The sequence below is a fragment of the Cololabis saira genome, chromosome 14 (assembly GCF_033807715.1).
Source record: "Cololabis saira isolate AMF1-May2022 chromosome 14, fColSai1.1, whole genome shotgun sequence".
Taxonomy (NCBI): domain Eukaryota; kingdom Metazoa; phylum Chordata; class Actinopteri; order Beloniformes; family Belonidae; genus Cololabis; species Cololabis saira.
This window is the reverse complement of record NC_084600.1, coordinates 22,076,391-22,092,578: the sequence shown is the minus strand read 5'-3', so window position 1 is coordinate 22,092,578 and position 16,188 is coordinate 22,076,391. Positions and strand designations below refer to the sequence as shown.

The 16,188-nt window shown below is 39.1% G+C and overlaps 1 protein-coding gene across 1 annotated transcript in view; it reads right to left on the bottom strand.

Annotated features, from left to right (window-relative positions):
* Positions 1–300: 300 nt before the first annotated feature.
* spns3 (SPNS lysolipid transporter 3, sphingosine-1-phosphate (putative)) overlaps positions 301–16,188 on the bottom strand; it is a 17,743-nt gene continuing 1,855 nt past the window's right edge. Inside the window, exons 2-16 of the mRNA XM_061740154.1 lie at positions 11,727–11,757; positions 10,530–10,618; positions 8,945–9,188; positions 8,792–8,857; positions 8,399–8,535; positions 7,064–7,215; positions 6,881–6,947; positions 6,634–6,776; positions 3,916–4,074; positions 3,637–3,826; positions 3,442–3,507; positions 3,249–3,347; positions 2,984–3,155; positions 2,374–2,460; positions 301–993 (exon numbers count right to left, since the gene is read on the bottom strand). Of these exons, the coding sequence (XP_061596138.1) occupies positions 2,387–2,460; positions 2,984–3,155; positions 3,249–3,347; positions 3,442–3,507; positions 3,637–3,826; positions 3,916–4,074; positions 6,634–6,776; positions 6,881–6,947; positions 7,064–7,215; positions 8,399–8,535; positions 8,792–8,857; positions 8,945–9,170 (1,551 nt within the window). The 5' untranslated portion in view covers positions 9,171–9,188; positions 10,530–10,618; positions 11,727–11,757 and the 3' untranslated portion in view covers positions 301–993; positions 2,374–2,386. The remainder of the gene's footprint in view (positions 994–2,373; positions 2,461–2,983; positions 3,156–3,248; positions 3,348–3,441; positions 3,508–3,636; positions 3,827–3,915; positions 4,075–6,633; positions 6,777–6,880; positions 6,948–7,063; positions 7,216–8,398; positions 8,536–8,791; positions 8,858–8,944; positions 9,189–10,529; positions 10,619–11,726; positions 11,758–16,188) is intronic.

Here is a 16,188-nt window from a genome sequence, read left to right as displayed (position 1 = left end):
ACCGATATTTTATTCAATTTGCAATCCAATTTAGTAATCTATATTCTTATTTCCCATCTAATTACTGAGCATTAAAACTCTTTATCGCAACTCCTCCAGCTGATTCTGCACGAGCCTGCAGTTCCTCAGACTCACGTTAGGTGGCAGCATTTCTATGCTGGATTGGACCATAGATGCTGATTGAACGCTGGTAGAGTGAGTGGTTAATTTAATGCTCATCAGTCTGGATACTTAACTACATGTACATTTGACTGAGGGTTGAAAGGTGAAGAAATACGGCGTAGAGCACAAATGGATTACACGAACATGGACACCTCTGGAAATCTAATATAAACAAAACAAAAAAACAACAAGTGGATGATAAGACTGCAACAGAGCCCAATTATTTTAAACCCCTCTCAGTACACTAGCTCTCTGAGATACACGATCCAAGCCATTTCAGAAGAAAATATTGTACTAAGTTAATTTTATTTACTAAATTTATGTTGGACTAAGATAGAAACACTCACACTACATGTATAGTCTTATGTTGCTATGAAATAAAAGGATCTCCGAACACAAAAGAATAATATTTGCGATTGCTTTGTTTTTGTAGATTTATCGCTTTTCCCCTCTTTTTTTGGGGGCGAGGGGGGCGGCAGTAGAAGGATATTCTTTACTTTGAAACTGAAAGGACAACATAGCATATATTGCAATTAAATTTAAACTTTTTCATATAAACAAAGACGGTACATTCTCTCTCATTTCTAAAAGGTTCTGTGTACATTAAAAACAAACATCACATCCTTAGCTGATATTATTCACATGATTTCCACATTATTTATTGCACTGTGCCATCATTTACCTAAAATAAGTCCAAATACAGAAGTAGTAGAGGTGTTGGTTCATAAAGAGGAAAAACATCAGCAATTATCGTCGAGGAGATGTTGCTGCACAGGATCCTGGGACGGGTTACACAGTCATTCCCAGTCCCACAGTTTAGAGTCCACCAGTCTTTAGAAAGAAAGATTATTTAGTTTCAAGTCCTCCCAGGAGTGGACATTTCACCAAGGTTACAACAAGATCAAACTGCATCCGTCCATCCATCCATCCGTCCATCCATCCATCCATCCATCCATCCCAGCTCATCACTTTTCAGGGTCATGGGGGTCTGCTGGAGTCTATCTCAGCTATCTTAGAGTCAGGAACCTTCTTGCTGTGAGGTAACAGTACAAACCACTAGGCAACCTTGTTGCTCAAACAGTTGTATGTTTCATGCTCACAAAAAAGGAACTGTTGGACTCTATAGGCCTGTGTAGCAACATGACTCAGAGCTGCAGTTACCAACAAGCCACAAGTCCTCTGGAACAATGTCCTCTGGACCAAAGTGATGAGTTTGATCATAATACACAGCACCACATCTGGTGAAAGCACAAACAATTCATAGCAAGGGCCAAGCACGGCGGTGGAGGGGTGATAGTTTGTTTGGCCAACTTGCAGTCCCCTAGTCCACCACGAACTCCTCAAAGCATTCCTGGGTCAAATGTGAGGACTGTGAGGACCGGCTATCCGTCTAACGACTGAATTTTGATCAAAGACAGGTCATGCAACAGGACATTGATCCCAAATCTACATGAATGGCTAAAAAAAAAAGGTCTGCAATTGCCCAGTTCAAGTCTAGAGCTCCATCAGATGACTATGGACTATGATAAGAGAGCTGCATGTAAGCAAATGACTACGAACCTCAACTAACTGAAGCAGTGGTGTCAAAGAGTCTGCAGCATTTCATGCACAAAAATTATCGCTTGGTGTAATTTTCACCAGTCCTTCTGCATTTTGTCTTACGTTTGTTAAAATAGATGCAAACCTTTCCTGTTTCACATGCCTGTTAAAAAAAAAAGGAAGTGAACAGAGCTCTCAAAGGGGTGAAAAAAATTTTTACTTCCAAATTTATCAAAATATAATAGTTTGTATTTACAGAAGAATATAATTACATTTACTTTTCAAGTATACTACACAGTGACACTGAAAGTGGAGGTAATACTGTGATCTTCTAAACAGAACCACCTGCGCTGTGAGGTATCGCCATGGGGAAAAACAAATGTAAGAGCGGTTGAAGGTGAGTTGGTTCCTATTTAACTTTAAAGAAAATTTGTGATTTCTTTCATAAACAAATGAAACTAACAAACTTCCACTGAAAAAACATAAAAAACATTTTAAGACTAAGCGAACTGGGAAATGCTTGATGGTGTGAAATTTTCAAGTTTTCTCCAAGTCTATAAACAACATATGAGTGAAAAGTGGCAGAAAATAGCTTGTTTTAGGTGATTCATGGAACAGTTCTTCAAACCAGCAGTTTTTAATGAATCATCAGTATGTTAAATGAATTAATACTTGTTCTCCAGCTTTACTCAGTTGTCTTCTTGTTCATCTCCATGGAGGACTCTGGTGTAGGAACTTTCTGTGGCTGTGGATCATCTCCTAACACACACAAATATACAAGGATTTGAAATAGCAAGCAATCATACAGCTTGGTGCAAGACCATCCAAGAGCATGTAGATTTGAGGCCATAATAGTCTTTGACCAACTCTCATTGGCTAAGATGATGCCACCTTCTCATCCCACTGGAAAATGCATTTTGCATAAATGTGTTGTGCCGTACACGAAAAAAGAATGCAAAGAATGATGTCAGTTCAGATCCAAAACAAGATAGACAATGTTATCTTTATTAGCCAGGGCTGGTTTCTGTCTCTGAGCTGCCAGTGTGTCCCTGGACTGCCAGTGTGTCACTGGTGTGTGTGTCAAGTTAAGAGCAATTTGTGTCTAACTGCTTAAGGTGGAGAGCCATCTTGTAGTGAGTGAGTTGAATAAAGGGCCGTTGTTTAGGAAAGACTGCACACTCCAACAAATGTGTGACTCAGAAATTAACCAAGCAAATTGTGAGGACCAAAATGTACCAGTGGGTCAGTCACACCATGTAGTTTTGGCATCCGGTCCTATTACCTTCAATCAATCGCTGAACTGCTTTCCGATCTTCATTTATGTAGAGGGTAGTTATCAGGAAAAACGCTCCACCCAGGATCCCAACAAATGGGCAGAGCAGGAGACTGTACTTCAGACTGTGGAAGCTCCAGTTATCCTCTTCGGGTTTAGTTGACCTTATAGCATCAGAGATCTATTGGTGCATGAGTAAAAAAAACAGCATGAATGATGAAAAAAAAAATAAAAGTGTATATAAATGAATAGAGGAAGGGGAACAATTTCTCACCACTCCCAACAGGTACGGACTACCAGCGTCACCAAGGAGATGGCCAACTGAAATCTGTAGCGCCTCAGCTGTGGCCCGTTTGGTTGGTATAACAACGTACTGAAGCATAAAATACACACAAAACAATGTGTCAGCATCAAGTTTCAATAGACTGTTTCATACTTTTAATCCAGTGAATGCCATCTCAACTCACCAGCAGTATATCAGCCAAGACAGCCCAGTTGAGTGAGAGCAACAATTCACCGAAGAAGATGAATACCTGAAATGAGGCATTCAAGGGACAAAGTAAAATGTTGTACTAAAGTTAATCCAATTTTGCACTCTCAAAAGCCAAAAATCAAAAGGGATGGTTCAGTAAGGTTACAGTAAACATCAATTTAGCTCTTACATAAGTGGCTGGAATGCTCGCAGATGCTACGAAGATGGTGATGAAAAGGCAAGGAACCGATCCCAGCATGCCTACTGCACAGATGAGTGGGTCTGCGTGCGCCACCTTGTCCCTAAACTGTCTAGACAAGGTGGTGCCCAGAGCCCCTCCCAGAATCCCTGTCGCCACGGTCACAGCACCAAAGATATAACTGCGGTGAGAAGAATCAGATGATGATGCTTAAAACACAAGGTGATTTTCAACAGCAGGAAAGAAAAAAGGTCAGGGGTCATCCTGCACCTGTCAGTGGAGTCTCTGGGTTCGCTGGAGTTTGTGACTTTTGGTCGGAGTCCCTGAGCGATGTGAGCCCTGGACAGGAATGTGGGTAACCAGAAGGCCAAGGCTCCGGTAAGGAAGGCCAGAGCAGTCACCCCCAACGACGACCACAGGTAACTTTTACTAAAGGACAGAGAACACAAGCAGGAAGATAAGATGATCACATCCTTGTAAAGCTTAAGAATAGTTACTAGGTAACAATAGTCAGAATTCCTGGATGATTTCCAGAGGTGAAATGCTTTCACATGCATATGCTGAAAACATGCATTCATCCATGTAGATGTGCAATGATATGCACAAGAACAGCTCCTTTCAACTGTCCCAGAGACCAGGAATTGATCCTCGCTGTAGCACAGACCAGAGCTCTCACATCCGTCAAACAAACCCAACTTTAGCAGTAGAACGTGATTGTGTGGTGTACATGAACCCAAAGTTAAATTTGTGTTGTGAAGCTACCTGCGAACTTCTGTTATAAATACCACGCCATATATGGTAGGCTCCATCCGGTCTCGACCCGAAGGGAGTTAAAGTGGTCAGTATGACCAGCAGTCATCCAGGAATGCACAGAAACACCGGTTTCTTCATAACTTCCATTGTGATTCATACACCCCTGATGACACTGCAAAAACAGCCCTGCTATAAATAAGCCTAATATTCCTAAATCTAGTCAAATTTGTCTTATTATGAGCAAAGATATCTTGGCCAATGGAGTAAGAAAGATTTTCTTGACTAGAACTTTTTGCAGTGCTGTGGCAATATAGGAAGTGGTTGAACTAAAACCAGAACTTCAGATGAAGGTATTCAAAAAGTTAAAAATGTATTTCCATACAGATGTCCTCAAGTAACATGCTTTTCATTCCTGTACAGGTTTTGACCACACATTAAGTAAAATGGCAAACCACAGCTCAAGTAAAGATGCATCCCTCACAAGTTTGACTGTCTCAACTGCTCCGTGGGACAGCCTGTTCTTAAACAAGGACCATTTGTAATCGTTCTAACTGAAGCAAACAGTTTCTCTGGTTCCCAGAAACAGTGTTGCTGAAATATACAGCCATGAATGTTGCAGCAATACATAGGCGCCCGTGCCCTGACAGAGAACAAGGTGTCCCTCGCCTCTTCTGCGGATCAAAATAGGGAAGGATGATACACATTGAGGTCTTTAGCCATAGTAATACGGTTGATAATGAAACCTTTGGTAAGAAAACTTTATTTGACTGAAATGTCACCCCTGACATGTCCACTGATAGAGAGCATATGACGTTTCCTGAAACGTTTGGCTGTCAATACAGTCTAAAGTGAAACACTCTTCCCAGAAACCTCCTTCAAAGTCTCTGCTGTCGGAGGGTTTCTCCTCTGTTGAGGAGTTTCTTTTTTTGCCATTGTATTGTTTTTGTTTTAAATTTACTCAAAATAAAATATAAAAAAAAATAAAAAGCCAATTAGTAGATGGATGTCATACCTGGGACTCAACAATACTACAATGTTCTGTGCTTTTGCAAGAGTGTACAAGAGACCCAGTCTCAGTGGGAAATGCCATGGTTTGGCATCTAACTGGTTGTGGAAAATGGAGAACCAAACTCAAAGGCCACCCGGGAGCCATTAAGAAAACCTCATGGTTCAGTAACCTCTCACTGTGAAGTGTGGACCTTATCAAGCATATTGAATGGGGGTGATACTTCAGGCAGAAGTTGGCAAAAGCGTCTCCTGGTTGGGCCGGCAGTCTCTGCCAGGCAAAAATAAAAACAAATCACAGAGGATAATGCATTGTGGAGTTCAAACTAAAACCATCCACGAGGGCCTCCTCAAACAGCTGTACTACCAGGGGGTGCAGCCTCCCGTCTCCAAGAAGCAGCTTCTGGCATGAGAGGAAACGTACAACACAATTTGTCATGCCTGACAGGTGTAATACTTTTAAAGATGCTAGTCGAGGATAAGTCCATGTTCACAGTTTTTGAGCGTCCCTCAGGAAGTCCAGCAACCTGGTCCCAGTCCCTAATATTGACAAGATACGACCTTTGTCAGCATCAGAATTTCAAGTAAAACCCACTGCTGAGGGAATGTGGGATTGTCCAGGAGCATGTCTCTCTTCCCATGAAGCCTGAACCCTTACGTGGGTATGAACCAAAGTGAGATTGGTCACCACAAGCTAAATCATCCATATTGTTTCTGATGCTACACACTCTAAATTATAACTGTATCATCTTTACATGCCATTTTGGAAGCAATTGCATAAACCACCGTAGCTCTATATTAGCAACTTCTGCTATCTCTGGAGAAGGCTGGAAGATTTCTTTTGTCACTGGAAGTCAGGACGGCGAGATATTGGTGAAGAATAAATGTAGATAAACCTCCTAAGACCTAGTGTACACATATGTGGATGTCACGCATTGTGTTGTGTATATCATAATATTTTATTTCTTAACAGGCCTCCAAAGCAACAAGAAAAAATATTGCACCAGGTCTTAGGAGGATAAGGGAAAAAAGAAAGTGTTTACAATTGTTTTGGATCAGGATGTTATTAAGTTCCCAAAGGTGAAGCGTGAAGGTGTCCTTGTAATAAAGTTTTTGGAAAATGTTTAGTTGAAAAACCAAAGAAAATATATTTTAGCTGATCATGTTGATGCGATTTATCATATTTCCATGGGTTACAGTACAAATCCAGTTATTTTTTGTATCTCTTACTTTTTTAGAAGGTACTTTATGTCCTCTAGGTATGTGCTCTGCTCTGTAACTTCACCTCCGTGGGATTCTGCGGCTCCCCTGGGTGGGTTCGGGCACAAGAGGATCATTAAGATGAGTCCCACAAGACCCATGATGGGAGTGATCTGATAGAACAGAAAAAAAACAAAAATGAAATATTTTGTCAATCAGGTTATGCTGATCAGTATTTTCTTCATTGGTGATGTTGAAGATGAGTGGATGGTCTTACCCTGAGAGCCCAGCGCCAGTCCCCGGTGAGAGCAGCACTTCCTGCACCCAGTATGTATCCAAGACCACTGAAGACACATGACAATCACGTCACAAAGCACAAAGATTATTACATTTAGATTCACTTGGAAAATCGCAAGCAGTAAAAACAAAGCGGTAGGCCAAGACTGACTCCACTTCTAACCTTCCAACTGGGATAAAAATGTAGAAGACACAGATCATGATGCTCCGCCGGCCCCCAGTGAAGAGGTCTCCGATGATGGTGGGAGCAATGGTAGAGTAGCTCGCCTCTCCTATACCCACCAGCGCCCGCAAGAGAACAAGAAGCCAGAAGTGCTGAATAGATCAAGACAAAGGCCACAGAACATTACAGTATTGTTGAATCTAAATGAACGCAAGCCCCCTTTAAAAGCTTAAGAAGAGATATTCTCATCGTGTGGAAAACCACATCTCATGTTTTAATCCCAAAAAACTAACAAAATATAGCAAGGGTTGTGTTTTCTACCATCAATGAAGATCCATGTTGAACATATTAGGAAAACATCAATCCATCCATCCATCCATCCATCCATCCATCCATCCATCCATCCATCCATCCATCCCACTTCCGCTAACTGAGGTTTTCCAGGCCCACTGAGAGATGTTCTCCACCCAACATTTCCTGGGTCTGACACGGCCCCACAACTCAAATGCAGATGAACCAGGACCAGAACTCAGACATCTGCAGCTTTTAACTCAGCTGAAAACCACTGCTAACATTAAACGATACAAATGTGATTTTACCTCAGATAATGGAGCTACCGAGCACCAGACGCAAGGCTGTGATGATTCTAGCTACCGAACATGAGACTGAAAGTTATATCTTCAGATAGCTATCTACCACTACATTAGACTTGGCAGACGCTTTTATGCAAAGCGAGCAATTATGAACTCAACTCAACTTTATTTGCAGAGCCCTTTGACACAGCAAGAGCTGAAACCAAGTGCTGAACACAAAACATGATACACTATTATAAACAACAAAAACTATAAAAACATGCTAAAACACAAAATACTGTAAGAGTACGAAACAAGAAATAAAACCAGTAATTAGGACAATAAAAGCAGGAAAACCAGGAGTCTCATGGTTAAAAGGGCATGTGATATGAAATAAAAATAGTCACATATCTCCACTTTAAGACACAATGACGTCCTTGATAACTATCAAAGTTCTCTTTTACAACATCACTGAGAATGTTTTGATGAGAGACATCAATAACCACATAAATGGTTGTGATTTGTGCTATCCGGAAATTGTGTTTGTCTGCAGCTGATCATTGTACACTTGTTCAGCAAACCTCCAGTTTAACGCTGATCACAATGAAACGAGAGCTATTTCTAGTTGAAAAAAGAACTCATGACAAATCTAAATATCAGAAGAACGAAAACTTGCCAGTGGCAGCAGAAAATGACACCTTCAGAACCTCTCTCTTTTATTTACTTGTAATATAAAGTGTGTAATAACGCATTTCTCACTTACCGACTCTGTGACAAAAGAGCTCCCAGCTGCAGTCACAATCCACACGCTCAGGCCCCCGATCATGATGTATTTGCGATTGTACCGGTCCCCGAGGTAGCCAAAGAGAGGCGCCAGCAGTAAGAAACTGCAGATGAAAACTGCACATGCATTAGCAGACGATGAATTCCTTCTCTTTAGTGTGGTATTTTGATTCATTTACTTACAATAAATGAGGAGAAAATGTTCACAAAACAGCTGGCAGAAAAATGTACGCCTGTCAGAAGTGCATCTGCATGTGTTTGTCGAGTTTTGGAAAGAACAACATTCCTCTGTAGTTTACAAGTAGCACATGCTGCACAGCCTTAAGTAAATAAGGACAAAATGTGTGTGTTTTGATGAGATGCATCCTCATACCTGTTTGCAAAAGTCCAGCTGTACTGTCACTTATGTCAAAGAATGTCTGAATTATGGAAAGGACACCTGCAGGACAATAAACATGGATTTTATTGTAAGCATCACTACATTAGAGCTTGTAAACAGTACAGAGAAAATAAGATATCATCCAACCTGCTATCGTGTAACGTTCCATATAGTTGATCAAGTTGATATAGCAGAGCACAGCTATAGCTATGTAACTCCATTTGGTTGGAGCGACTGGACCCTCTGCTGCAATTGGTGCAAGTGATGAAACGCTGTTCACAAGAGATCCGTACTGCAGACCTAAGCTGGAGCCCTGGCTCCAGCGTGGTGCTGGGCTTATCGACGGGGATGTCACAGATCCGGATGTTTCCATAATCAGCAGCTCTTTTACCTGGAAATGCAGGAATGTGTCACTGTTTTATAAGTCAGGAGCACATTTGCAGATTTGATCTTTCTTTTTTTTTTTTTAAGACAACATACTTCTCATTCTACCTTAGATAACAGATCTTGTTTGGCCAAAACTTGGCTCATGTCTGCAGATGTCTTTGGTACAGATTTGGCTTTAACTTACAGCATTTACTCCAGGGGAGTGACAGCACTGCTACTTAAAGCCAAACTGACATATTCAATGTCAAAACTAGCTCATGGGATCTGGATCACATCTGCTTATATATAAAACATGTCCAATTTGGCCCAGTCCATGATCTATGGGACATGTATGCACCTCATAATGATGAAAATTAGGCCCAAATGAGTCTGCTATTGGGACACATTGGAAGTTAAGATTAATTTTGCTCAAGTAGAAACAGAAATAGTAGCAATTAAAAAACAAAATGTACTGAATGTTTATAGCTTGATAAAATCATTTTCACAGACAAATTATGCCATTTGATGTGATAATCTCACTAAACCACAAACCTGTGACTCTAATTGAGAAAATACAATTATTCATAGTCATCCCGTGTTTGTTTCTTTTCTTCATTTCTCTTTCTTTGTTCAAATTCATCCATTCTCTGTGCTTGTAAATGGGCTAAACATGCATCATATATTTGCATGACAACCACCTACACACAGAAATTTAGAGATAGGTTTAATTACATCAGTCGGGGACAATAAGCGACTGTGTCTGCCGCCGTGCACATTTATCTACTGATAACACATGATGAGAATGGAATATATTTTCTCTCTTCATGGATTGCTTTTGAAGTCCTGGGCTCCCACCGGTAATCTTGTTTGTGGGAAATCAGTTAACATAGTTTCCAGATGAGCTTTAGAAACAGTCATGACACAAGAAGCAACTACACAAGTGTTTATGGGCAACAATGTCAAAACACAAAAGGGAAGGAAGATGTATGGGGAACCTTTGTTTTCTTAACTAGATATTGCAGAGTTTATGTGACACACAAAAGTAGAAAGGTTCAATAGATAAATAGATTTGATGCTTTCTTATGCAGAAAGGCACAATATATTAGTTACAGGCGGTAAATGCCCGCATAAAAGTAACAATACGTTATGCCAAGGTAAGATGATGCATGCAGTTGTAACAGTGAGGCCCCTGTGTGTGAAACCTTCTCTCTGAGCACACTCCAACACATCTGAAAGGTTAACGCTTTGTCTGCAAAGACCCAAAGTCCTCTCCTTTTAATCAAGCCCACTGTCACAACTGTTGATGTAATTACATTCTTCATTTAAGTTATTCAAACTTTCTAAAATCAAAATAATAAAAACTCACCCAGTTGTAGTTGGAGCCGTGGCAGAAACCTTTCGTCTTCTCTTTTTATTTCATATTTGCAGACTTGTGACTGCCAGTGAAGAGCGTGGCTTGAGGAAGCAAAGAGAGGTTTCACTTCTAACTTGACTCAAGATATATTGAGTTAGTGAGAGGACCAGCCCACTTTGGGGTGGTCATGTGTTTCCACATTTGGCTTGCAATTCTTTCAAATATCATTGTCACTTTTCTCCCGTCTGCTTTTTGTTCATTAACTTTAACTCCAATTAACTCTAACTAACTCTTAATTCTAGTAGTGGGCAGAACATAAAACACAGATATATTATATACCGTTGGCCAAATTTAGAACTTTATTGCATTTTCTACACTCGGGATGCAGTAAGTGCCTTGTGTGTAAGTGTTCATTTGTGAGATGAAATTGAGTATTTGTTGCCATCTGATGTGTGATGTTACCATCTACATGTTCTTCTAATACGAGAACAGAGCACTGTTCTGCCTTTAAAATGTCTTCAAAGTCTAAGAAATATCAGGTCTATAATGCATATGAATCTTATCTATTGACACTGAATATGTCAATATGGAAGAGAGAAAAAAACTTGAGAACTAAGACCACTGTTTCTGTAGTGTTTTTCCTCAGCACAGCTGAGTAAGTGGTGATATTGTTCTGCCTCACTATCCCATTTTAAATCCCATTAGGTAGTAATGCATTTACAGAAACATCCTTTCAATTGTTGCTGTGACTGTAAAAACAAGTAACCTTCCACACATGTCGAGATTGGAATGAAGTGACATCAACGACCTGCATTATTATTCATGAAGGATAGACAGACAATGATCCCTATCTAACAGTAGATATTTAAAGATATACATCTGATTAGGTGAAATCTACAAATGTTCATGTTGTTTTAACCGGGAGAGGCCTCCCGAGTACCGAGCTCATTACCATGAAGTGATACTTGCACAAATCCATCACTGAGTGAGTTTAGTATTGTTGTGAACTTTGCAGTGGAGACAATTAGTTTCTATTGACTCACATTCAAAAAAATGGGGGAAGGACTCCTGAACATTCCTGAACATTCAGCATAGTCACATGACAAACCTTCTCAAGATTGTTTATAGACTTTGTAGCTACACAAGATCAGATCATTCACCTTTGATGAAGAAGCAGAGGCAGACACTTCTTAACACCTGAACACCTACCTCCACCTCTACCCGGCGTGGTCAACAATCCCTGGAAATGATGAAGGATATTCTCAAGAAGTTGTTGATACAATCAAAAAAAATAATACTGATATGTATTTCAACACTTACAGAGACAATTTGGATTGTTTTTTAAATTTAAGGCATGGCAAATTTCAATAACGTACGGATAGCAGTTGAGCAGGGATAGTAAGCAAAAGGAGATGGGGATCACTAGAGAAATTAACTCTATCTGCTCCAAACCTGTACTGAATGAAAGTGATAAACAAAAGATCAACATCTTGCAATCCTCTCTGGACAATGTTTACATTGTTCTTGGAATATCTGAAAAACATGTTCTCCCTTGTAGAAAAAGAGATATCTACATTCTTTTAACACCATGAAACAAGGCATCAGCACCCTCACACCTAACCCTGGGAAAGATTCTAGCTTGACTGATAATTTGAGACCAATATCCCTGCTCAGTAATGACTATAAATTGTTGACTCGTATATGTGCTTTTAGAGTGAAAACGTGAATGCATCAGATTATTTCAGACACAATCAGGCTTTTTGGAAAAAAAAAAAAAAACAATTTCCGTCAAATACTTGGCCTGAGGGTGAGGCTGAGGGTATTTATTTAATTGAAGATGATGGTTTTATTTTGTTCTTCGATTTCTTTAAAGCCTTCGACACTATTGAACGTTAATTTATATTTCGCCCCTTTAGATTTATTTGGTTTTGAACCCAAATTTATACGTTTTATCAGAACACTCTACAAGGATACAAACAGTGTCATCACACTGCCACGCAGCATTTCTCCGAGATTTTCAATCGACAAAGGGATTGAACAAGGTTGTCCCATCTCCCCTTTACTTTTCTTAGCTGCAACAGAAATGTTATCAATCCTTCTAAAAAAAATTCAGACTTTGGGGAACTTAGACAAACAGTTAGCAATCACCCAACTAGCCGATGATATGGACAAACATTCATGAAGGACAGTAGTCAAATACCAGCAATCCTCAAGTCAATATAACTCCCGGGCCTCTGGTCTGAAACTAAACCTCAGTAAATGTGAATTATTACCAATACATCATTCTTCTCAGACAGTTATTCTATGCCTTCCTGTTAAACCCATAATTAAATATCTTGATGTTCATATCACCGAAGATACCAAGTCAAGGGAGGAACTGAACTTTTGGAAAACTGTAGATTAATGTAAAGTAACTAATTTGTGGTCTCAGCAGGACATTTCCATCTTTAGTCGAGTTTTCCTCACAAAAAATGGAATGTCTCTCAAGATTCATCTATACAGCATATTCTATGTCCATCCCTAAACTTGCAGCTAGAGTTATGAACCAAGCTCATATTAATCATATCTGTACAAATAAGACACACTATATAAGGAAAGGAACAATGATTAATGGAAGACCTAAAGCCACAGATTTTGAGTGTTTAAACGATACGATTAAAATGAATTGGCTTTGATCTTTTTTCTGAAAAATAAAAGTGGCCTTTGGTTTCATATTTCTTCCAAGATTTGTATGGAATTCGAAGGTATTCATTTTTTTCTAAGATGCAATTATGACCTGAAAAACTTTCTACTTTCCATCAACCCATTTTACTGTACTGGAAATTGATATTTAAGCACAACTTGAGTTCCCACAACACCCCAATCTGGAACTTCTGATATATGTTATTTAGGAACAAAGCTTTATTTCATAGAAATTAGCTGGAATAAGGTATATGGTCAATGATGGACATTATTGATGCTTCTGGAAAGGTTCTGACTTATGAAGCTTTTTGTTCTCAGTTTATCCTAAATGATAAAAAAACAATATAATGCTTGAATCAAGGCACTTACTCGGCCTTTGGTCCTATTGTCTAATCAATTCACATTCCTTTGCTAAATTTATCCAACACCTTCATACGCTGTATGTTTATTAAAGAAGTGTATCCCATATCATCTCACAGGGATTTAATTTCTGAGCACTTTCCCAAAGAGAAAGTGAGGAGCAAATATATCAGACATATCCAATTTCCTGTTGTTCCAAATGTAAAGTTAATTTCAGTAATATCAGTGACATCATTGAAACCATTTTGGGAGAATAGAATTACTGTACTTTCTTGGCAAAATTGATGACTTATTTTTTTGACTGTTAAAAAAAAATGGGATGGGGGGGCGGGGGGGGGGTATCTTTATCTTTGTCTGCTTCATTTCATTAACCTATCTTTATTACTGTTGGTTGAACTGGTTTTTGAGGTGCCAAAAAACTTGAGTTTAAATTTTTTTTTTAAACACAAAGCCAGGAAATTGTGATTACAATCTGCAAATGGACTTCCTCTTCCTCTGCTCACTTTCTGCAAATTATGCAAATGTTCTGTAAACTTCATTGAGTGTAGCGTTATTTAGTTTTAAACCAGAAGATAAAATTGTGCACAAAATTGTTCAGGTTACACTGTTTTTAAACTTATTACTTTTTTCATTATTTATATTACATTATGTTATCGTGCTTAACACTGTTAGGATCCCGTTGGTTGCTGCCATCTGGCGTCTACTGTGAGAATTACAACCCACATTCAGCATTCAATCTGTTCAATGAAACAATGAGCCCTCAGTTTTTATACACACACACAATTTCATTTAATGGATTGCCAGTCTTTGAATAATCTAGCACATACTGGTGTTTTAAGGTTTGTGCGATTTTCTGCATTTCTACATAAATATAACACCAAAAGAATAGATGTAGAAGTAGGGTATTTTTTTTCTTCTAGCATGAATTTAATGATCCAACGATCCATGTTCTATATATAACCACTTTGTCCTGTTCATGGTTGCAGGACCCTCCTTCAGCTGTCATCAGGCAGGCAAGAGGAAGCGTGCAACTGAACTGAAACCATTATTAATCGCCAAAGGGTACGTGTAAATTACTTATAAAAGTATAAGACAGTAGAAAATTAAACTAAGTTAAATTAAAATAAATGTATCCATTAGAGTGTTGTGTTTGTTGCCTGGCAAAAAGTGAAGTGATAACATAGGTGAACTCTCAAAAGACAGTGTGAATGGTTACTTGCATCCAACAGTTCAGCATCTGGGATACAGAGGAGCTCCTACAGAGTTATGTATCCAGGATTACACCAGGTGTTGCCAACAAGCACCGCAGGCACTGCAGCCTAAGCAGCCTAAGCTGGAGTCCAGAACATGCTGCTGCAGCAACGTCTCAGAAACACAATGCTCCCATCAGCTCATCAATACCATTTCCTGAGATCTCATACTACATGATAATTGAAGAAACAAGGTCAACTCTTCATCTTCTTTTCTCTATCTCTGACCTTCCTCTTTAACTCATTTGCTTTTGAGGTTTTTTATCAATGTAAACAGGCTTCCCATCTGTCATACGTAAGCTCGCAATATAAACAAGAACATTTTAATTTGGACTTTAGTAGATACGACGCAATGTTCTTTGACATGCCCTATACACAGCATTATTATTATGATTCAGTGTTTTCCTGAAAACAGAGTAATGACACTAGTGCTGGCGAATGTCAGAAGTGTTTAGTTTATCCATTTGTACACCCAACAATTGAATAAAATACCTTGATATTGTTCTCTTATATTTCATCCATTTCCTCTATCCACTTCATCCTGTTGAAAGTCTGAAGGAGCCTAACACCAACTGTCACCAGGTAAGAGCCTTGGCACACTCTTGATCGGCTGTCAGCCAATCACAGCGCGCTATGAACTTTTTTATTGCTCATTTTAGCCACTAATTCATTGTTACAGCTCCTAATGTGATGCATTTTCACAAATATCTTTTGTAAAACTTTAAAAAATCTTCACCGTCAGATTTACTTCCCATCCTGGGGTTCACTGACTTTTTGCTAGTTACAGATACAGTTAAGTCCTGACATATTTTGGCAAAAGCCATGTTGCCTTTATACAAATCAATTATGGATTTGAAGTGAAATAAATAAAGATATGATCACACTAAGGTTAGACCTTTAGCTTTAATTAAAGAGGTTCAGATGAGATAAAGATAAGATAAGATAAACCTTAAGATAAGATAAACCTTTAATAGTCCCACAGAGGGGAAATTTGCAGAAAATTTCCATGAAAATGTTGAATTTACTATTTAGGAATAAATGCCATTTCAAGCAAAGTTCTCAAAACGTATTTTGACAAAGTAACAATGTTAACTATAACAATAACTGTTAATATTTGGAGGAAAATAGTTTGCAGTCATTGACTTCATGAAGTCTAAAGCCCTTGGATGTCATCAAATTCTTTGTTTCCTGACTGAAGATGATCTGGCAGACCTTCGCTGCTACCGCCTTCAGTTGATGCTCGTTTGTGAGCCTGTCTGTCATCACTCACTGAAAAGTATGCTACAGCGGATTTTAGATAAGGTTATTGACTGGTCCATCGAGGAATATTCAATTTATTTGCTTTCAAAGAGTCTTGAGTTGCTTTTACATTTCGCTAT